Genomic DNA, 24,366 nt, shown 5'->3' with positions numbered 1-24,366 from the left:
CTCTCTCTCTCTCTCTCTCTCTCTCACTGACCTCTCTCTCTCTCTCTCTCTCTCACTGACATCTCTGCCTCTCTCTCTCTCTCTCTCTCTCTCTCACTGACATCTCTGCCTCTCTCTCTCTCTCTCTCTCTCTCTCTCTCTGCCTCTCTGCCTCTCTCTCTCTCTCTCTCTCTCTCTCTCTCTGCCTCTCTCTCTCTCTCTCTCTCTCTCTCTGTGTCTCTCTCTCTCTCTCTGATATCTTAGCTGTAATATCCCTCAGTGTGTACGGTCTCTCTCCCTCTCTTTACATTAGATAATATCCCAGTGTATAATCCCTCTCTCTCTCTCTCTCTCTCTCTCTCTCTCTCTCTCTCAGAGATCAGTGGTTCCTCAGTGTAGCGCTGAATTTGTTCTCGTTCATGTCCTTTATTTCTTTCTGTCCATCAGAGGAGTGAAAGGCTTTAGTGTGGCTTTTCCTCGGAAACTTCATCCAGGCAGCAGATTAAAGGCCGTGTGATAAATGGCTTAGCGGCGCTTTTTTGTGTTGTTGATGTTGTTGTTGTTGTTTTTTTCTGGAATGCTGGTCATGTTCATTGTAATTTCATTGCAGCCTCGCTTGTTTTATTTCTCTCTCTCTCTCTCTCTCTCTCTCTCTCTCTTTCTTTCTCTTTTTCCACCGCTAGCAAACATTCGCGACAGCTTCCGAATGAGGCTCGGCAGGAATTGAACAGAATCAGCCGAGCTTACGGGCATAAATTAACGCCGGCTCTGTGATTTGTTTTGATGTCTAGACTGGATTTTGCGAGCGGCTCGGGGGAACGAGGAACGCTGGGAGTACTAATTGTTTGCTGTTTCGTGGCTTGGACGTGTTCCAATAATCCATATGCATCCTGTCATGTGACCTTGAGTCATCTGGAACCATCATTATCCTCATATATCAGTATAGAGAGAGAGAGAGAGAGAGAGAAATAGAAAAATAGATAGAATAAAGAGAATAGAGAGAATAGAAGAGGCAACAGAAGAGAGAGAGTTGGAGAGAATGTCTATCTATCTATCTATCTATCTATCTATCTATCTATCTATCTATCTATCTATCTATCTATCTATCTATCTGTCTGTCTGTCTGTCTGTCTGTCTGTCTGTCAATCTATCTTTGCCCATGACTCTGTCTTCTCTCTCTCTCTCTAACTCTCTCATTCAAAAAGATCTAAACAGTCCATCATACACTCACAAGCCCTGGTACTGGAGACTTCCTTTAGATAAAAGTTCATCATAACAACATTTAATTTTTTCAAATTCATGTATCCATAAGGATAAGCGGTTACTATGGAAACAAACAGGAGTCCAGACCTTGTCTGTGGACCATAAAAGAAAGTTGGGTGGAATGGATTTGGCAGACCAGGAGAATGACAGCGACATCGTCCACTCTTGCGTTTCTTCCCTCAGTAATCCATCAGGCCCTGAATCAGAGTGGACACTGAGGGATGTGTCTGCGTTCCCGCGGCTTGAGCTTGTTTATCCGTATTTGTTTTTCTGTGACACATTTACTCAGGACACACCCTTCATTAGTCAGCCAGTGAAAGGCAGCGGGCTCTGCCACGTCTCTGTCCAGGCTGCGTAAATCACCCGGCTCTGACTGCTCATAAATATCCCAGATACACAGAGCCATACGCTAGCCTTCCATCCATCCATCCATCCATCCATACATGCTGAATGAGTGGAGAAAGAGAGTGAGGGGGGTGGGGGAGACAGACACACAGAGAGAGAGGGAGAGTGAGGGAAAGGGAGAGAGGGACAAAGGGAGATAGACAGAGAAAGAGAAACAGACAGAGATAGACAGGGAAAGAGAGAGAGAGAGAGAGAGAGAGAGAGAGAGAGAGACAGACACACAGACAGACAGAAAGAGACAAGGAAAGAGAAACAGACAGGGAGAGTGTGAGAGAGATAGAGAGAGAGGTCAGTGAGAGAGAGAGAGAGAGGTCAGTGAGAGAGAGAGATAGAGAGAGAGAGAGACAGCGAGAGAGAGAGAGAGAGAGAGAGAGAGGTCAGTGAGAGAGAGACAGCGAGAGAGAGAGAGAGAGAGAGAGAGAGAGGTCAGTGAGAGAGAGAGAGAGGTCAGTGAGAGAGAGAGAGAGAGAGAGAGAGAGAGAGAGGGAGAGAGAGAGAGGTCAGTGAGAGATAGAGAGAGAGAGAGGTCAGTGAGAGAGAGAGAGAGAGAGAGAGAGAGAGAGAGAGGTCAGTGAGAGAGAGAGAGAGGTCAGTGAGAGAGAGTGAGAGAGAGAGAGAGGTCAGTGAGAGAGAGAGAGAGAGAGAGAGAGGTCAGTGAGAGAGAGAGAGAGAGAGAGAGGTCAGTGAGAGAGAGTGAGAGAGAGAGAGAGGTCAGTGAGAGAGAGAGAGAGAGAGAGAGAGAGAGAGGTCAGTGAGTGTGTTAGTTGTAATTAGCACTGGATTTAGAAGTCATGTCGTGTCTCAGCTTCCTGCCGGACGTGTGAACCTTCAGCCGTCACTCACTTTTTAAAAAAATAATAATAATTCAGATTATTTTTATAAATGTGAACAGATTTCAGAAATCCTGCTGATAAAAAGAGAAAAGGAAAGCTACTCTAACACTGATATTTTCCTTTCCTAGCTGGAGCGGATGAAATATTTTTATATCCTATATTTGAGGAGAAAAAAAAGGAGTGTGATTAGCGAGTTAGCGTGAATGATCCGCTACGCTGCAGTGCATCACATGACAGACACTCGATTTATTTATTTTTTAAATCAATTGTTTACTTTTCATTTAAGAAGCAGATTTTCAGAGTGTCGTACAGAACGAGGCAGGATCCATGTGGCTGAAAATTAAAAAAATAATAATTTTTTTTTATTATTAATAAATAAAAAAATAAATAAATTAATCATTTGAATTATTTAGTCACTGATTTTATTATTAACGCTAACGATGTGACTTTATTACAGATGAATTATATTAACACTAATATTTAAGAAAACATCTGGTTTCATTCACTCTCTATATTAACTAATTAATTAATGCATTTATTTAATTGACCCTTTTTGTGCTTTTTCAGCTTTTTTAATGTATTTATTATTAATGACTAATTCATTCTTATTATTACTTTTTTGATTAAAATCATTATATGAACTCTTGTGTTTATTTAATATTTATCTTTTTTAATGACAATTTTTAGCTGTAATCATTTTCTCTTACTAATTTCTCTGACTTTTTTTCTTATTCACATTTCTTCCTGTAGGTTTACTTACTTTATTTATTTATTTATTTATTATTTTTTTATTTTTATTTATTATTTATTTCTTTTAATTAATCAGTAATATTCCTCTTGTGAGGTTGAGTCTGCAGCTGTGATATAAACCTGATTCCTCTCTCTCTCTCTCTCTCTCTCTCTTAGTCTCTTTCCTTTCTCTCTCTCTTCCCCCTGTGTGTGTGTCCGTCCGTGTGTGTCCGTGTGTGTGTGTGCGTGTGTGTATGTCCGTCCATGTGTGTGTGTCCGTCCGTGTGTGTGTGTGTCCGTCCGTGTGTCCGTCCGTGTGTGTGTGTCCGTCCGTGTGTGTGTGTCCGTCCGTGTGTGTGTGCGTGTGTGTCCGTCCGTGTGTGTCCGTGTGTGTGTGTCTGTGTGTCCGTCAATGTACAGAAAGCCATTTATCACAAACACACTTTAAAGTGGAAATAGACTCAGACTGAAAATTTACAGCATTACAGCTTTGTGTGTGAGTGTGTGTGTGTGTGTGTGTGTGTGAGTGTGTGTGTGTGTGTGTCTGTGTGTGTGTAGCGGGGGTGAGTGAAGTGTGTCCTGTCAGTACAGTGGAACTCATCAGTCTCCTCAGAACCATGTGACTGACGTGAGATGGATGTGTGTGTGATGTTGGGTCGCGAATGATTTCAGTCTGTAAACGTCTCACATCTACACTGCAGGCACCAGCGCTAACATGCTAATGCTAATTTATAAACAATAAAAAAAAATAATCACAAATAAATAATTACACATCCTGTATCTGTGTTCTGTAGTCTACAGTATGTACAGGGTGTGTACAGCCTGTGATTAGCAGCCTGACCTCCATGTGTTACTTGTGTTTCCATGGCAATGGTACAGCATCCGAGTGATGTTTACGGTTTTAAGGGGCGGGGCTAAATCAAAGGTCCGGGCTTTGATCTTCAACAAGTCGGCTTCATCTGTGCACTGCACAAATCCTCAGTCGAGGCTAAGACCTGGTTTAGTGAGACCTATACTCGAGTCCAAGTCAAAGCAGAGAACATTCCGAGAGTCTTACAGTCCTCCATGTCTGTAATGAATATCAGTGAGAACGGAAGACTGAGAAACATCTTCAGAAATGATCCAGCAGCGCAGCTGTCAGGTGAAATGACGCGTGAATGAGAAACATTGCAAATTAAAATAAAGAGTCAAAACCTGAATAAGACGATAACAGAGAGCTAGGAATATCAGGATTTAAACAGGGATAGATATTAATTAGAAAACACAGTCCAGGTGAGTCTGAAGGATCTACAGGAACCTAACATGGTCATGAGATGAGGTTGTGTTCTAATGGGGTTTATAGGAACTCCAAGTCCAAGTCCAAGATGGTCGTGTTGTGACCAAAACCAAAGCTGACTTGTTTCTGGTGGTTTTATCAATTCAATGGTTTTTAAACAAATTTGTTTTCTTTGAAAATGCCATGGTAAACAGATCGTAGATTTATGTGTCCACATGAAACCACATAATTCTGACTGTCTCTTCTCTTTTCTGTGTCAGTTACAGAGAGCCGAATCCCAGAGACACTCCCACGTTACTCCTCCTTGCCGACCTACCTGCCGGTCAGTTACCAGCTCCTCAACTCCAAGTCGTCCTTCTTGCTGAAGGAGGCCACGCAGGACTTCATGCGCAACTCGAGCTTCCTCTCGAGGACCGAGCCCTTCTTCATCCACCAGGCCAGGAAACCTCCCACCCTCAGAGCCAGCTACGGCACTCTCTCTGTGGAGCAGCCTGTTCCTCCGGAGCTCCTCCAGCCTCCCGGCACCTTCGTCACCTCGTCCAACCTCTTCACCTTCAACTGGAAGGTTCAGACCTTCATCCTGAGAGAGAAGATCCACCTGGACAAGCCCAGGATCCAGGTGCTGTTCTACATCTCTGGGAGGGACTGGGACGACTACAGTGTGGTGGACAAACTGCCCTGTGTGCGCATGTTCGCATTCCACGAAACGCAGGAAGTACGTGGTAGCTGCCGGCTGCAAGGCGAGCTGGGAGTGTGCGTCGCCGAGCTGGAGCCTCCCACATCATGGTTCGCTCCGCCCACCGTCATTCCTGGACGACAAAAAATCTCGGATCTTCCCGAGGGAAACCAAGTGGCCCTGTACTACTCTCTACGGTCAGCCCAAAATGGCCAGTGCCCTGGAAAGGATCCTGGGGTCAGGAATCCCGGGCAGCCGGGAAGCCAGGAAGACTTGTTCGGATCTACCACATCGACACCAATGAAGAGGATCGGAAACATCAAGCTGTTCAGGACTCCCGCCGCCCCGGAATTATACGAGGAGAGAGTGGATGGGAATTTTGCGGTGCTTGTGCCATCTGCTCCAGTTCGGCCGCGGGAGAGCGTATCGGCTTACGTTGCCGCTTCTCCATACTCACCTGTGGAAATGTTCACACTGAGGTAAGACCGAAGAGAATCTTAACTTTTTTCTAGTAACCACATCCACAGAAAGAGTTTTAGGAGGATGTTCAGTTTGACTCTGATTCTAAATTGAATGATAAATCCCAGGGTTTCTTAGATGTTAAAAGTATTGGCACCCCAGAAGCAATGGATTCTTAAGCATTAAGCACGTTTCATTGAGCCATTCACTAAAAACCGGCCCTGCTTCTCGTCTCTTAACTACAGACACGTTGTCATTCCACTGAGCTTTTCCCAGGACTTTTTCCACGTCTGGTTAATTAATTGTACATTTTTTATTTCTCTCGGCTCTTCTCCCGCTCCTGCTCTTGCTCTCTGGTCACTCTCATTACAGTTCATCCACGTCGTCTCTCACCGTACAGCATAGTCCGTCTCGACATAATCCCAGACTCCTTGCTTCATCTTCATCCCTGAGGGAAAACATCCAGCCGCTCCTTAATTAGAGTTTGCAGATGCGGCTAAGCGATTCGGGGTAATTAACACACAATGCAAATGAGGATGTCATCAATTAGAACGCGAGTCCATTAGCATAACGGTTCCTCAGATTGCAATCACAGCAGGCGAGAACGTTTATGAACCGTCGGAGACAGCGCCGGGACAAGAGGTCAAGCTAATCCGTCAGCCCTTAGCGAGGAAGAGAAGCTAGTCTGAGCCGGCGCAGGCATGCTAGCCGTGAATGACAAGAAGAGCTGAAAGAACGTTCAGATTTTCCATTTAAATTTTATAAAGACAGCTGACATGTACAGAGGATTTTAGCCCCGGCAGAGGGATTATATCACAGGGCTATAAATGATATATGAGTGTTAGCGGTGTGAGCAGTCAATACTGATGCTATTATAGCTTAACTACATTTCATTTTCACAGTAATGTTGCTTTTCCAGAACCCCCCCCCCATCACTGTGACTAGCTAGATATTTGAGGAAACTCTGTTTAGGATGATTGTTGTTTTATTGTTCAGTTTTATAAATTTTTAACAAGTGTTTTCTTTTGGACAGTAAATTAGCAACATAATGATAAAACAACTCTTTTTAGAGGTTTTATAGATTTTCTGCAGTTTGACGAAGTATTCTTACTATTTACAGTAATAACGTGTTAGCTAGCGGGCCACAGCGATGCTCCTGTGGTTACAGTGTTTCATTTATTAACCAATGACACGAGAATATCACAGGGTGTGGCTTCTAAAGAGGTGTGGTTTCTAAATAGCTGTGGTTTCTGAATGAAGTGCGGTTTCTAAAGAGGCGTGGTTTCAAAAGAGGTGTGGTTTATGAATGTGGTGTGGTTTATGAATGTGGTGCAGTTTCTAAATGGGTATGGTTTCTGTATGTGGTGTGGTTTCTAAAGAGGCCTGGTTTGTGAATGGGGTGTGGTTTCTGAAGAGGCGTGGTTTCAAGGCTCAGACTGATTTGATGTGAATGAAAATGATGTGAACACAGATGGGAGATCTTAGAGGGACTTGTTAGAAAGCACTGTATCATCATCTTCATCATCGTCATTGTCATTATCAACTTCTTCATCATCTTCATCATCATCATCAGTGTCAATCCAACTGTGATATTAATTTCATTTAAAATCTGTAGTGCTTCTTTATCATCATCATCATCATCATCATCATCATTATAATCTTCATCATCATCATTATCTTCATCATCTTCATTCTCCTCCTCCTCATCTTCTTCATCAGTGTCAGCCCTACTGTGATATTAAATCTTTATTATCTTTATCTTTATTAAATCATCATCATCATCATCATCTTTTTCTTCTTCAACAGTGTCAGCCCTGCTGTGATATTGAATCATTTAAAATCTGTAGTGCTTCATCATCTTCATCATCATCTTTTTTATCATCATCATCATCCTCTTCCTCTTTATCTTCATCATCATCATCATCATCATCATCATCATCGTCATCTTCTTTATCATCATCATCATCATCATCATCATCATCATCATCATCATCTTCTTTATCTTCATCTTCATCATCATCATCGTCAGTGTCAACCCTGCTGTGATATTAACTCATCATAAATCTGTAGTGCTTCTTCCTTCCCTAGCGGCTTCACCAACACAAGCAGCTTATTATTCTTTTTCTTTCATTTATCTGTTCACTTTCTTTCTTTCTTTCTTTCTTTCTTTCTTTCTTTCTTTCTTTCTTTCTTTCTTTCTTTCTTTCTTTCTTACATTTTTTTAAATTCTATTTCAAACAGCAATATTACAGAGGACACGAATCTTAAATATCACGACATACGATAGAATTACATGTTGTAAAAATGTCCCTAAGTATAGAAGTCTTATATTTAGTCAGTTGTACTCGCTCCTAGCGTAAAAATCCGTCTCTGATCCTTTTTTTAATCAGAAGGTGACGGTTCAGAAAGGCAGAAGCCTCGGGATTTGTCCGTAATTAGGTTAATCGCTTCGTCTCAAAATGATTTCCTGACCTAAATCCAAGCAATTATTCTAATGACATGGACAATTTTTCACATATCATGATCTGTGTGTTTGTGTGTGTGTGTGTGTGTGTGTGTGTGATTTTTTTGACTGCCATCCAAATCCTCCTTATGATTGCCAGCCTCACAGCTGAGAGATGAAGATAGTCTTTGGCCTGTGGGTTTGTATAAGAAGCTCTGCCAGGTGTGTGTGTGTGTGTGTGTGTGTGTGTATGATCCAGTCAGCAGTGTAATGATTCAGATCTTTTCATGTACAACGTAATTATTGCATCAACATCTAAAGAAAATGTTCCCGGAGATGAGCTTCAGCTGTAAATCTGCAGAAAGAGGCATGGTTCCTAAAGAGGTGTGATTTCTAAATGGAGTGTGCTTTCGAAAGAGGTGTGGTTTCTAAAAAGGCGTGGTTTCAAGGCTCAATGATATGATGTGAATAAAAATGATGTGAACACAGATGGGAGATCTTTGAGTGACTTTGAGCACTGTATCATCTTTGTCATCTTCATCATCTTCTTCATCACCATCATCATCTTCATCATTATCCTTATCTTGATCATCTTCATTATCTTCTTCTTCTTCATCATCATCATCTTCACCATCATCATCATCATCATCATCATCATCACCATCACCGTCATCATCATCTTCACCATCATCATCATCATCTTCATCATCATTATCTTCACCACCATTATCATCTTTATCATCATCAACACTGTCATCATCTTCATCATCAGTGTCAGCTCTGTGTAGATAATCCTGCAGAAAAAAAAACCCAAACCAACACGAGCACAGAGTCCAGACTTGATCGGATGGGTCAGGGATCTGACGGGCAGTGAGTGGACCGACATGGCGCAATAAAACCATATATTAAGCAAGACACTGCTGTTTAATGATGAAATACGATTCATTAAACGGCGGGAATTTCACTGGGAGACGCTCTGACAGGACGTATGAATCACGCTGTCACGCTCCGACGGCAGATCAATCACGCGTTATTACACAGCGCCCAGAACAGAACAGAACACTCCGGATTATTCCGAGGGAGAAAAGACAAAGGCAAAGTTTCCCAGAGCTACCTGCTGAAGCCGTGATAGTCCGAGGTTTTTTTTTTTAATTTAGCCAAACGTTGATTTGTGTTTCATAAAAACCTCATGGCTCCATGAACTTTACATCATTTTCCTCAGAGAGTGGACATGTTCAGCACATTCAGGGTTTTTTTGTCCTGCGATATTGAGTTTACTAGATATTATTTTCTATTTTTAGTATTTTATTTTTTTCTATTTTTTTCTATTTTTTTATTATTTAATATTTTTATTAAATTTTATTTTTATTAATTTATTTTTATTTATATGTATCTCTTTGTTCTACTCTGGGATTTTCACCATGTGTGAAAGCGATCCTGTCCTGGGATCCATGAGAGTCCAGGATAACAGGATTGGATGGACCTAGATGTTCCTCAACAACATTGACACACATTCAGAGTGACCATAGCTCCAAATCAGTGACTTTAGCTCCAAATCAGTGACCGTAGCTCCAAATCAGTGACTTTAGCTCCAAATCAGTGACCGTAGCTCCAAATCAGTGACTTTAGCTCCAAATCAGTGACCGTAGCTCCAAATCAGTGACTTTAGCTCCAAATCAGTGACCGTAGCTCCAAATCAGTGACTTTAGCTCCAAATCAGTGACCGTAGCTCCAAATCAGTGACCGTAGCTCCAAATCAGTGACTTTAGCTCCAAATCAGTGACTTTAGCTCCAAATCAGTGACCGTAGCTCCAAATCAGTGACCGTAGCTCCAAATCAGTGACCGTAGCTCCAAATCAGTGACTTTAGCTCCAAATCAGTGACTGTAGCTCCAAATCAGTGACCGTAGCTCCAAATCAGTGACCGTAGCTCCAAATCAGTGACCGTAGCTCCAAATCAGTGACTTTAGCTCCAAATCAGTGACTTTAGCTCCAAATCAGTGACCGTAGCTCCAAATCAGTGACCGTAGCTCCAAATCAGTGACTTTAGCTCCAAATCAGTGACCGTAGCTCCAAATCAGTGACTTTAGCTCCAAATCAGTGACCGTAGCTCCAAATCAGTGATCATAGCTCCAAATCAGTGACCGTAGCTCCAAATCACTGACTTTAGCTCCAAATCAGTGACTTTAGCTCCAAATCAGTGACTTTAGCTCCAAATCAGTGACCGTAGCTCCAAATCAGTGACCGTAGCTCCAAATCAGTGACTGTAGCTCCAAATCACTGACTTTAGCTCCAAATCAGTGACCGTAGCTCCAAATCAGTGACTTTAGCTCCAAATCAGTGATCATAGCTCCAAATCAGTGACCGTAGCTCCAAATCAGTGACTTTAGCTCCAAATCAGTGACTTTAGCTCCAAATCAGTGACCGTAGCTCCAAATCAGTGACCGTAGCTCCAAATCAGTGACTTTAGCTCCAAATCAGTGACTTTAGCTCCAAATCAGTGACCGTAGCTCCAAATCAGTGACCGTAGCTCCAAATCAGTGACTTTAGCTCCAAATCAGTGACCGTAGCTCCAAATCAGTGACTTTAGCTCCAAATCAGTGACCGTAGCTCCAAATCAGTGATCATAGCTCCAAATCAGTGACCGTAGCTCCAAATCACTGACTTTAGCTCCAAATCAGTGACTTTAGCTCCAAATCAGTGACTTTAGCTCCAAATCAGTGACTGTAGCTCCAAATCAGTGATCATAGCTCCAAATCAGTGACTTTAGCTCCAAATCAGTGACCGTAGCTCCAAATCAGTGACCGTAGCTCCAAATCAGTGACCGTAGCTCCAAATCAGTGACTTTAGCTCCAAATCAGTGACTTTAGCTCCAAATCAGTGACCGTAGCTCCAAATCAGTGACTTTAGCTCCAAATCAGTGATCATAGCTCCAAATCAGTGACCGTAGCTCCAAATTAGTGACCGTAGCTCCAAATCAGTGACTTTAGCTCCAAATCAGTGACCGTAGCTCCAAATCAGTGATCATAGCTCCAAATCAGTGACCGTAGCTCCAAATCAGTGACTTTAGCTCCAAATCAGTGACCGTAGTTCCAAATCAGTGACCATAGCTCCAAATCAGTGACCGTAGCTCCAAATCAGTGATCATAGCTCCAAATCAGTGATCATAGCTCCAAATCAGTGACCGTAGCTCCAAATCAGTGATCATAGCTCCAAATCAGTGATCATAGCTCCAAATCAGTGACCATAGCTCCAAATCAGTGATCATAGCTCCAAATCAGTGACCGTAGCTCCAAATCAGTGACCGTAGCTCCAAATCAGTGATCATAGCTCCAAATCAGTGACCGTAGCTCCAAATCAGTGACCGTAGCTCCAAATCAGTGACCGTAGCTCCAAATCAGTGATCATAGCTCCAAATCAGTGACCGTAGCTCCAAATCAGTGATCATAGCTTCAAATCAGTGACCGTAGCTCCAAATCAGTGATCATAGCTCCAAATCAGTGATCATAGCTCCAAAATTATATAATTATATAATTAAATCTGTTTCTAATTTTTATATAATCTTTATACACAAGCAATTTGATTTTGATGATGTAATGAGGTATGGTTTATGAATGGGATGTGGTTTCTAAAGAGGTGTGGTTTCTGTATGGGGTGTGGTTTCTAAAGAGGCATGGTTTATGAGTGGGGTGTGGCTTCTAAAGAGTCATGGTTTCTGAATGGGGTGTGGCTTCTAAAGAGGCATGCTTTCTGAATGGGGTGTGGTTTCAAAAGAGGTGTGGTTTCTGAATATGTTCTATTTTTTTTAAGTAATAATAATAGGAGTTGAGTAGAGTTTGGAGACTTTGTTGTGGTGTAAGAGGAATAAATCAGCCCGTGTTTTCTTTATTAGAAAAGCAATTACTATAAAATTCCAGTAGGTTTCCCAGGTTTATTTCCCTCCAGCCCCGTGTGTGGCGTCTGCTCCCTAATTCTCACTCCGCTCAGCGTGGAGAAGCGTCTCGGCCCGCCGCTTCCAGCCGTATAACACATCCTGTGGCAAACTTCAAAAACCAGCAATCACCCGGTGCCTGAAGTAAACACTCCAGCTCCCGTGAGCTTAGCAGCAGCCTCCTGAGCTGCTTATCTACACATGCAGACACACACACACACACACACAGACACACACACACACAGACACACACACACACACAGACACACACACACACACAGACACACACACACACGAGTCGTGTTTTGCATGGCAGTATTTTAAACAGGAGCGGTGTAGACGACCTGCATTCTGACAGCGTGTTTAAAACAGCAGATTGTGGGCCGTCTCCTCACCCACGCGGGGTCGGTGCTCGGGCTGCTGCTCTTCGGGGAACCGCGGACCTTTTAACAGACACTTTACAGGCCAGAGCGGAGCACCATTACACACAGGAGTATATAAATACACTGGGAAAATAAACACATGAGACTTTTTCATTTACACACACAGCATGAAGATCTCTACAGAGACATCCAATACATTACAAGAAAAAACCCAGGCTCTGTTCTACTGAGAGAGGGGGAGGGGGGATTTGTTTGTTTGTTTGTTTGTTTATGATGCCAAGGTTTGTCTGAACCTGACCTCTAAGAGGAAAGTGTCACTGCAAATCAACTCGGAGGATCTTACTGAAGGATTTGGTGTGAATGAAAATGATGTGAACTCGGAGGGGAGATTTTTCTTCATCATCATCATCATCATCATCATGATCATCATCTTCCTTTTCACCATCATCATCATCATCTTCATCATCATCTTTTTCTTCTTTTCTTCTTTTTCTTCATCATCATCATCATCATCTTCATCATCATCTTTTTCTTCTTTTCTTCTTTTTCTTCTTCATCATCATCATCTTCTTCTTCTTTATCAATGCTATTATCATCTTCATCATCATCATCATTAATGTCATCATCATCATCATCATCATCTTCCTTTTCATCATCATCATCATCATCTTCATCATCATCTTTTTCTTCTTTTCTTCTTTTTCTTCTTCTTTATCATCATCATCATCATCATTAATGTCATCATCATCATTACCGTCTCCTTTATCATTTTTATCATCGTCGTCATCATCATCATCATCTTCTTCTTCTTCTTCTTCTTCTTCAACATCATCATCAACATCAACATCATCATTATTATTAATGTCATCATCATCTTCATCATTCATAATTATCTTCTTCTTCTTCAACATCATCATCAAAATTAATGTCATCATTATCGTCTCCTTTATCATCTTTATCATCGTCGTCATCATCATCATCTTCTTCTTCTTCATCATCATCATGTTCTTCTTCCTCTTCTTCAACATCATCATCAAAATTAATGTCATCATTATTGTCTCCTTTATCATCTTTATCATCATCATCTTCTTCATCATCATGCTCTTCTTCTTCTTCTTCAACATCATCATCAACATCATCATCATTATTATTAATGTCATCATAGACTTCATCATTCATTATCTTCTTCTTCTTCTTCATCATCATCATCATCATCAAAATTAATGTCATCATTATTGTCTCCTTTATCATCTTTATCATCATCATCTTCTTCATCATCATCATCATGTTCTTCTTCTTCAACATCATCATCAACATCATTATCACCATTATTAGTCATCATCGTCTTCATCATTCATCATTATCTTCTTCTTCTTCTTCTTCTTCTTCTTCTTCATCATCATCATCAAAATTAATATCATCATTATCATCTTCTTTATCATCTTTATCATTGTCGTCATCATCATCATCTTTGTCATCATCACCATCATCATCATTTGCTTCTTCTTCTTCTTCATCACACCACACATATAGAAGAATTTTAGACATTTCTCAAATTTCTGTCTATAACGTTGCATAGCCAGAACCCCTGAGTGGTTGTCATGGCGACTCCACCCTCCGCTCCTGATCCCGCCCTGAAGCTCAGCTGTTACCCGTTCCTCATTTTCACTTTTTCCATCAGCAGCTTCTTTTTTTCTGCTATTTTTTTTTCTCTCCCCGAAGATTTTCAGCTCGCTGTTTCCTTTATTATAGTCACTAAAGTCAATACACCTGCAGATAAGTTGCAGAGAACAGCTCAGTCCTTCCTCTCGCAATCTCTCTCTCGCGCTCTCGCTCTCTCTCTCACTCTCTCTCTCACTCTCTCTCTCTCTCTCGCTCTCTCTCTCCTCCATAACCGATATAATAGGTCTACAGTTATAGGGCAAGGCGATCGCTCTGTGCATCGACTCCGGCGTGAGTGTAATCTTTTTCTATCGAGCAGAGGAGAGCCATTTCGCTTTTATGTTTTTATGCCTCACCTTTTCTCCATCTCTAATCTCTCTAATAGCCATTACATTCTCCCAGGGCACTGCGTAACAGCGCTGCACTTTGCAATAAGCATTTGGGTGTAGATCGATAGCTAAAGCTTCATACCTCCTGCTCTGGGTGTATAATATCCTACGTGTGTGTGTGTGTGTCTGTGTGTGTGTCTGTGTGTGTGTGTGTGTGTGCCGCAGGAGACGGCTAGGAAGTTCCTCAGATCCTTTAATATGTTTGGTGTATCAGCTTTTTTCTTTACACTTTCAGCTCGGTGAGACTCAGACTCCCGCTGAGGAACCACACAGCTCTCTTCATCTGTATGGAGTTTAATCAAAACAAAGCAACTCTGACCTTCAATTAACTTCTTGCAGGATATCGACTCAGATCAGGAGCTTTATTCAGTTCAGAGTCACTCTTTAATCCAAAACCACTCTGAAGTAAAGAGAAATAAAAACAGGAATGTATAATATTCATTCATTCATAGTGCTGTTACTAGAGATGACCACCAAGACGACCTGGATCAGATTACAAACGTGTAAGTCTCATATTAATAACAAGTTACTTTCATTCTTTTCAGTGTCATAAATGTATTTCACACAACGTTATTAATATGGATAGATTGTTGTAAAGATCCTCCCGAGGACTGAGGACCGGAATCCGTATGCAGATTTATTCATTCACACAGCAAACAATCTAAATTGAAATCCAAACACGTGAATCAGAGAACAGGCGGAAAAGATCAAAAAGCGGAAAATCAACAAACACTGACAACGAAAAGCAATTCACAAACACGCTAATCATACTAGGAAATGTAGAGAGGTCATACACACAACAGCAAACAATGGCGATATATAAAGTTTGGTATGTTGCGAAAGGAACAATACTTCTCTTAGAAGCTGGCGTGAAAGCTGTAAGAGAGTCCGTAAGAGACCCAGAAGTGGCTTTGACTCAAAAGCGGCCTTGACACGGAAGTGGCCTTGACCCAGAAGTAGTCTTAACCAATAAGTAGCTTTGACATGGAAGTGGCCTTGACCCAGAAGTAGTCTTAACCAATAAGTAGCTTTGACATGGAAGTGGCCTTGACCCAGAAGTAGCCTTTACACGGAAGTGGCCTTGACCCAGAAGTGGCCTTGACTCAAAAGTGACCTTGACCCAGAAGTGGCTTTGACTTAAAAGTGGCCTTGACCCAGAAGTCAAGGCCAAGGCTACTTCCGACTCTAGGCCACGTCTATGTCAAGGCCACTTCCTTAGTAGCCTCGACTCAGAAGTAGCCATGACACTGAAGTAGCCTTGATACCGAAGTAGCCTTGATAGTGAAGTAGCCTTGATATTGAAGTAGCCTTGACACTGAAGGACACTTCCATAGTAGCCTTGACCTGGAAGTGAGAGTTTCCTCTGGCAGTTTGGAGAGGGCGTTGGAATCGTATTGTCATCATATCAGTGATCCGACTGCTGTCTGGCGTCCAGGTGAACATCCAGACACATCACAGGGTACACCATAGAGGAGAAAATAACTAAATCTTGTTTTCAGTGCTTTACCTAAAGGCCAAAAAATGCTCTGTTGCCTGTTTTCATCGTGTCCATCTTGATGACGGAGTGTCTTTGTCATGTTCCTCTCCACAGTGGAAGTTAATATGAAGCTCATCGGAAAGTAGACACTCACGACTTTAAGAATTTGTAATGTTTCAGACGTATTTCTGTTTCTCCCTCGCCTACTAGGAGCGATATATTCATAGAAAAGTTCCAGAACAAAAGGGGTTAGGGTTTTTTCATGTCTTTCTTTTCACACAAACGTTTTTATATTCAAAGTAACTGGTGATATCAAACCCAGCAGACGCTCCCTTATCCAGAGCGACGTGCTAAAGCACTTTGAAGTCTCTATCAGTGACTACATCAATACTGGTTCACTGGGTCACAGACTGAGGATAGCATGAGTCTGAAACTCTGCTGTGAGGAAATGTAGCACATGGGGACCTTTATTTATTTATTTATTTATTTATTTATTTATTTATGTATGTATGTATGTAAACTAACAGGAAAACAGTGCTACTTAAGGTATTTCAGGAAAAGGCAGGTCTTCACCTGGTGTATGCAGACAGTCAGTGACTCAACTGTTCAGATAGCTAAAGGAAGTTTATTCCACCACCTCAGTGCCAGAACACAGAGGAGTCTCCATGCAGATTTAACTCAATTCTGCTCTCTGAGATGGAGCAGTGCTTGTTCATCAGCATCAGCATCCGTGTAAGGTTGTCCAACAGAGGAACAAACACGTCTGAAACACACTGAACTCTAACACTCATATGAAATGAGTCCTGACTCATGAATGGGGTGTGGTTTCTAAAGAGGTGTGGTTTCTGTATGGGGTGTGGTTTCTAAAGAGGTGTGGTGTCTGTATGGGGTGTGGTTTCTAAAGCCTCACTTATAACAATAAACAGAGATGGGAGATCTTGGAGCGACTTGTTAGACAGCACTGTATCATTATCATCTACATCATCATCATCATCTTCATCATCTTTATCATCATTGTCATTATCTTCATCATCATCATCATCATCATCATTATCACCACCACCACGACCATCCTCATCATCTTCCTCTTCTTATCCATATTCTTTTTCTTGAACATCATTATCATCAACACCACCTTAATCATTGGCATCATCGTCATCATTATCATCTTCTTCTTCTTTTTCACCATCATCATCATCATCATCATCATCATCATCATCATCTTTTCTTCTTCTTCATCAGCTGCATCATCATCATCATCATCTTCCTCTTCTTCTTCTTCTTATCCATATTCTTTTTCTTGAACATCATTATCATCACCACCACCTTAATCATTGGCATCATCGTCATCATCATCTTCTTCTTCTTTTTCACCATCATCATCATCACCATCATCATCATCATCATCATCTTTTCTTCTTCTTCATCAGCTGCATCATCATCATCATCTTCCTCTTCTTCTTCTTCTTATCCATATTCTTTTTCTTGAACATCATTATCATCACCACCACCTTAATCATTGGCATCATCGTCATCATTATCATCTTCTTCTTCTTTTTCACCATCATCATCATCATCATCATCATCTTTTCTTCTTCTTCATCAGCTGCATCATCATCATCATCATCATCTTCATCATCATCATCTTCATCATCATCATCATCATTGAATTCTTTGAATGAATTAGAATGAAAGTATGGTAAAAAAAAAAAAAGTGTTAGTGTGCTGGTCAGGACGCTGTTCCTTTTCCTGTTCCTGTTCCTGTAAACCCTGACAGGTCTGAACAGGTGAATAAATCCACTCTGAACATGAGGAACTTTCCCTCACATGGTTCATTTTCCCATTAATAAGTAACGTTCCGAGTGAAACACTCTGCCTCCTGAGACACGTGTAAGTCACTTTCAACCCAACATTTGTTTTCTTGTTGTTTTACAGAAGTGAAATGTAAATCCAAACCCCACCTCCCTGCCTTCTCTCTTCTATCTGGCGAGTAAGAGAAGAAATAACATGCATGTGGAAACCAAACTAATCTGTTCTGATTAACATAATTTCTCTCCAGCAGTCGCTGCGGCGCTGTAATTAGGAGGGTCACGAGTCATTGGTGATTCAGTACAGCGCCGAATTAGGCTGGTTTAGATGGAAATGAAATCAGGGGCCGGAGTCGGAGATCAGGTTGAGGAGAAACTACCAATGTCCTCAAGGTGTATGAGGAGAGAGAGAGAGAGACAGAGAGAGAGAGAGAGAGAGAACGAGAGAGAGAGACAGAGAGAGAGACAAATTGAGAGAGAGAGGTGAGAGAGAGACAAAGAGAGAGAGAGAGAGAGAGAGAGAGAGAGAGAGCATTAAAGGAAAACACTTTGCTCCTTTTACTGGAAACAGGAAGCTCAGTCAGACTGTAATTATAAAGTTCAAAGATTTGTTTGTTCGTTCAGATCGATGGAAACGTTCGCAATTTGTCTGACGTGGGTGCAAAAAAAAAACAAAAAACAACAGACCCTCTCCCGTCATGTGACTCTTTCACTCAGCACATGCGACCCAGAGTCGTGTAAAAAGCCAGCAAGTTCTGATCGCGGTACCAGGAACGAGGCGGGCCATAAACCTGACGATTCTGGAGGTTTTTTCACACGGTTTGCGAGGTTCTGAAATCCTGCAGCAGTAAAACGTCTCCTCCTTCCTGCCTCTTTTCCTCCAGCTTCTTTCAGACTCTGAGGATGGAACTTGACGTGTAGCAAAGTTTTAGGTTTTGAAATGGAAATAGTGTGTGTGTGTGTGTCTGTGTGTGTGTGTGTCTGTGTCTGTGTGTGTGTGTGTGTGTACTTTTCATTTTTCTTTTCCACTGAATCTGAAATTAACATTTTACTCCATCAGCAAGAGTTTTTATTCTGAAAAGGAAAACGTTAAAATCATGAACAGACGCTTCAAAGCGGAGATGAGGCAGAATTTCTCCAAACTTATCCTTTTAGTGTTTTATTTCTCTTATATCACAGCCGTTTACCTCAAACCACTTTTTGGAAAGTAACAAAGACGGGAGCTTTCCTGTCTGCTTTCATCATAAAGAGTTATTAAGACATAAATATGAGATAATATCCTGAAATAAAGATTTATAATAATAATAATAATAATAATAATAATAATAATAATAATAATAATAATAATAATAATGAGATAATAGCTTGTAATGATGAGATAATAGCTTGTTATCTTGAAAAACAAACAAGTCATTCATAATAAAGTGGCAGTAAGTCATAAATATGAGATAATATTTTGACATAAAGAGTTATTAAGTCATCAAGTAATATCTTGAAGTAAAGACTCATTATATCGAGAAATGAGATACTATTTTGAAATGAGGAGGTAGTAGGTTGTAATGATGAGATCTCTTAAAATAATGAGTTACTAATCCAATGAGATAATATCTTGAAATGAAGAGTTATTAAGTCATAATAATGAGAGATCTTGAAGCAACGTCATAGACAATAAAGAGGCAGTAAGTCATAAATATGAGATAATATTTTGAAATAATGATTTATTATGAGTTACTAATCCAATGAGATGATTAAATAAAAAGGTATTAAGACATAATAATGAGATAATATCTTAAAATAAGGACTTATTAAGTCAGAATAATGGGCTAATATCTTGACATAAAGAGTTGTTAAGACATAATAATGAGATAATAGCTTGCTATGAAGACTAATTAAGCCATAACAATAAGTAGCTTGTATGATAAGATAATATCTTGAAATAACAAGCCATTTTTAATAAAGAGGCAGTGAGTCATGATTATGAGATAATATCTTGAAATAATGATGTATTATAATGAGTTACTAATCCAATGAGATAATATCTTGAAATTTGAATTTATTATAATACGTTACTCATCCAAAGGGTTAATATAAGACCTATCAAGTCACAATAATGAGATAATAGCTTGAAATGATGAGATAGTGTCTTAATAAAGAGATAGAGATATTAAGTCCTAAAAATGAGATGATATCTAGTAGATTGTAATAAGGAAATATCTTGAAATAACTACTCATTCATAATAAAGAGGCAGAAAGTCATAAATATGAGATAATATCTTGAAATTTTGATTTATTATAATAAGTTATAATAAAGACGTATTAAGTCATAATGAGATATCTGACATAAATACTTATTAAGTCATAATAATGAGATATCTGACATAAATACTTGTCATAATGAGATATCTGACATAAATACTTATTAAGTCATAATGAGATATCTGACATAAATACTTATTAAGTCATAATGAGATATCTGACATAAATACTTGTCATAATGAGATATCTGACATAAATACTTGTCATAATGAGATATCTGACATAAATACTTGTCATAATGAGATATCTGACATAAATACTTGTCATAATGAGATATCTGACATAAATACTTAAGTCATAATGAGATATCTGACATAAATACTTAAGTCATAATGAGATATCTGACATAAATACTTATTAAGTCATAATGAGACATCTGACATAAATACTTGTCATAATGAGATATCTGACATAAATACTTATTAAGTCATAATGAGATATCTGACATAAATACTTAAGTCATAATGAGATATCTGACATAAATACGTATTAAGTCATAATGAGATATCTGACATAAATACTTAAGTCATAATGAGATATCTGACATAAATACTTAAGTCATAATGAGATATCTGACATAAATACTTAAGTCATAATGAGACATCTGACATAAATACTTAAGTCATAATGAGATATCTGACATAAATACTTATTAAGTCATAATAATGAGATAAAAGCTTATAATTGTGAGGTTAGATATTCATAATAAAGAGGCAGTGAGTCATAATTATGAGATAATATCTTGAAGTAATGACTCATTATATCGAGTTACTAAGTCGTAATAACGAGATAACGTCCTGAAATCAGTGAGTAATGATGAGATATAACCAGTAAATCATAATGACAAGTTATTTACTTAATAAAATAATAATACAAATAATGAGATAATGAGATAGTCACTCGTTTAGTTGTAATGTGATGGGTTTATTCCCTCAGGCTTTACATCTAGGTGAGAGATTAATGGAACAACAGGAACAGAAGAGCATTAAATTCCGCTTGACAGAAAACATCACTCAGCTAATCGCAGCGTCACGTTATTTGTACATTCCACTCCATTGCATTGCATTAGGTATATTCGCTATACGTCTGAGTAACTCTCTGGCCGCTGAGTGGACTCGCTGATTTCAGCCTCCACCTCCTCTGTTTATTCCACGCTCTGTTTACGGATTTGTTTTGTTCACCCGCCGCTGCACAGGCTGGAGAGAGGGTTTGCATGCTGAGCATCAAAATGACACCAGAGCATCTCATCTATCCTTAATGAGAGCACTAGTGTAGGTGTGTGTGTGTGTGTGTGTGTGTACTCATGCTCTCGTGCACATGCTCATCAAGCAACAACATGGCTCATCCATCAGACGGTGCTCCGAGAGCCACGGCTTCATCTCCAGAAGGCGAAGCATGACTGCACACATTATGTGAGCCGCTGGTTCATTATGCACGCTGCTGAACAGCACTGCTCCACTTAAAGCGGCGAGAAAGACGAAAACGGAGAGAAAAACTTCTCTTTAGTGAGATTCTGCGCCTCATTTAAATAAGGTCACTCGTTTACTCTCGCTCACGGAGAACTATTAGTTAACGTCATTTCTGGAAGTTGAAACAAAACACTCGCGCAAATGTGGCTGAAAAAACCCCTGACCTGATTAACTTTACTTTCCACATCCGGAATGATTGATTGACACTGGAAGCACCGCCCCCTTTCCTCACATATAACGTTATCAATCTTGTGCCAGATGTTCTGAAGGCTGACAGATGTGCTCGCTTCCTGTCACGATAAACGAATTCATGGCTGAATCTTGAAAAAAAACGCTGTTATTTTTGACCTGATTACACGATTTGCAAGCGGAATGAGTGACACCTGGGAAACCCCGCCTCCCTTTTCTCACGTCACGTTATCAATCTTAACACCAGATGTTCCGAAGCCTGACAGATGTGCTGACTGGGCGTCCTCGCTTCCGTAAGGTTTCTTTAACGGCTGTATCTGGAATCTGATTGGTTGGAAAACGTGCATTCGTTCCGTATACGAAGGTCCGGCTGTAACGTGAACAACAGGGTTATGATAATCCGCTAGCTTTAATACATTATCTAAAGTAACAGCTCACACACTGAGACTGAGACTAAAAATAATACAGAAAGATTTGTTGTTTAAGAAATTTATCCGGTGATGTTTATTTAATGTAAAAGGAAGGAGTCTCTGGAGGTAGAGCTTTGTAACTCTGAGAGAGAGAGAGAGAGAGAGAGAGAGAGAGAGAGAGAGAGTGAGAGAGAGCATGAGAGAGAGAGCATGAGAGAGCGAGAGAGAGAGAGAGCATGAGAGAGCGAGAGAGAGAGAGAGAGAGAGAGAGAGTGAGAGAGAGCATGAGAGAGATTAAGATGCTGACGAAGGAAGACTGTTGCTTTAACAGAACAGTTTAATGGATTAAATATACCCACATCAGCCAGAACATTAAAACCAACTCCATAATATTCTGTAGTTTTATCTTCTGACACCAAAACAGCCCTGACTCGCCGAGGCATGGACTCCACCAGACCTCTGAAGGGTATCTGGAACCAAGGTGTTAACATTAGCAGCACATCCGTTAAGTCCTGTAAGATCGGACATGTTTGTCCAGCACATGCCACAGACACTTGATCAGATTTGAGGATCTGGGGGAATTTTGGAGGCAACCACCTTCAACTCTGTCATGTTTCTGCACTATTTTTGCTGTTTTGGAGATGCTCTGATGCTCCCGGTCATCACAGTTTGGGTCTTCAGATCTTCAGAACTCTTCACCTGCTGACTAAAATGGATCCCTTCTGAGCCTGACTCCTCTTAAGGTTTCTTCCTCATATCATCTCACCACCTTCGCCTCAGGCTTCTCATTAGGGACAAATGTTAGAGATAATTAGTAGCTTCATTTTAATGAATATATCTCACATCTGTACAGTTGTCACGATAACTATTTAATCAAACCTCATCACTTTATCTATCAGTGATTTGTTTTGTCCCAGTGGTTTGGTGTCATTTTTTACATCATTTTAAAAGCAGATGTTCTGTAAGCGGACAGAATTTATAGCGGTTTGTAAAGCGTGATACGGTGTTTACGCTTTAGCCTCGCTCTTCAGGTTCTTTTCCTCTCAACACGTTTGTGTCCCGTGTGCTTGTGCGTGATATATTTTAGCCGGAACAGAGCGGCGTTATCTTTTACGTTCAGCTATTTGTCCGTCTCCGCGGCCCCATCAGGAAACGGTGCATTATTAATAACTCGGAGCTCTTAAAGGTTACGACGGTGCTGGCAGACGTACGTGAGGAGGATTTACAGCGCGGAGACGCCGCCGTCTCCTGAAGACCGATGTTGTTATGCGGTAAGAAGCGATCTCTCCGTTTCGAATGATGCCAGTGTGAGCGTGAGCGCGGCCCGTGGAGCTTTTTTATTTAGCTCTACATTGATCCCTGGCTCTTCCTTCTTACCAGAGATTCTTGCACCCTTTACCACGGCTACTCTGTGTGTTGCCAGGCACCGATTGCAGAACCAGTCCAACAGCAACAGATTTGTGTCCAGTTCATTACACACTCCATCTCTCTCTCTTTCTCTCTCCCTCCCTCCATCTCTCTCTCTCTCTCTCTCTACTTGCTCCCTCTTGTTCTCTTTCTGTTTGTCTGTCTGTCTCTCTCTCTGTTTTTCCCTCTATCTCTTTCTCTTTCTCTGTCTCTTTCTCATTCTCTCTCTCTCTCTCTCTCTCTCTCTCTCTCCCTCCCTTTAAACCAATAGAAACAAAGCCAGTGGATCCCGGTGTATCTGCCGCAGGTCCGAGTCAGCGGTTGACGCAGCAGTTTCCTGTTTAAGTCCTGGTTTTACGACTAGCTTCCTGCCTTCTGTTTTCTCCTTTTTTAGTTGCTCTTCAGTCTGAGAGGAGTTTTTTTACTGAGCTCGGGAAATTCATGAATAATTATAGAGAGCTGCATCTTATTGCAGAGAATCCAGCACCTGTGACTCCTGTCTTTCTCCTCTGCACTACCGAAGAAATAAAACACTGCATGTGGCGCTGATAGAGAAAATAAATTATATCATTTTATTATTTATTAAATTCGTCAAACGTCATATTTTATACACTGTTATACGCTGTTATTTTTGAGCTGATAAATTTTATACAGTTTGCAAGTGGAATGAATGACACCAGTGAAGCCCCGCCCCTTCCCTCCTCACATTATCAGTCTTGTGCCAGATGTTCTGAAGCCTGACAGATGTGCTGACGTGACGTCCTCGCTTCCTGTCACGATAAACGGAAAGCGACTCGAATTTATTAACGTGAAATAAAATCTATCGGCTTAGCTCACGTCAGCTTGGCTGAATCTGGAATCTG

General features: G+C 40.7%; 1 protein-coding gene across 1 annotated transcript in view; it reads left to right on the top strand.

Annotated features, from left to right (window-relative positions):
* Nucleotides 1-24,366, top strand: part of si:dkeyp-14d3.1 (transmembrane protein 132C) — a 247,448-nt gene that overhangs the window by 86,741 nt on the left and 136,341 nt on the right. The window contains exon 2 of the mRNA XM_058390126.1: nt 4,746-5,640. Coding sequence (XP_058246109.1) covers nt 4,746-5,640 — 895 coding nt within the window. The remainder of the gene's footprint in view (nt 1-4,745; nt 5,641-24,366) is intronic.

Source organism: Hemibagrus wyckioides, linkage group LG05, assembly GCF_019097595.1.
Source record: "Hemibagrus wyckioides isolate EC202008001 linkage group LG05, SWU_Hwy_1.0, whole genome shotgun sequence".
Classification (NCBI taxonomy): Eukaryota; Metazoa; Chordata; class Actinopteri; order Siluriformes; family Bagridae; genus Hemibagrus; species Hemibagrus wyckioides.
This window is presented reverse-complemented; position numbering and strand designations above follow the sequence as displayed.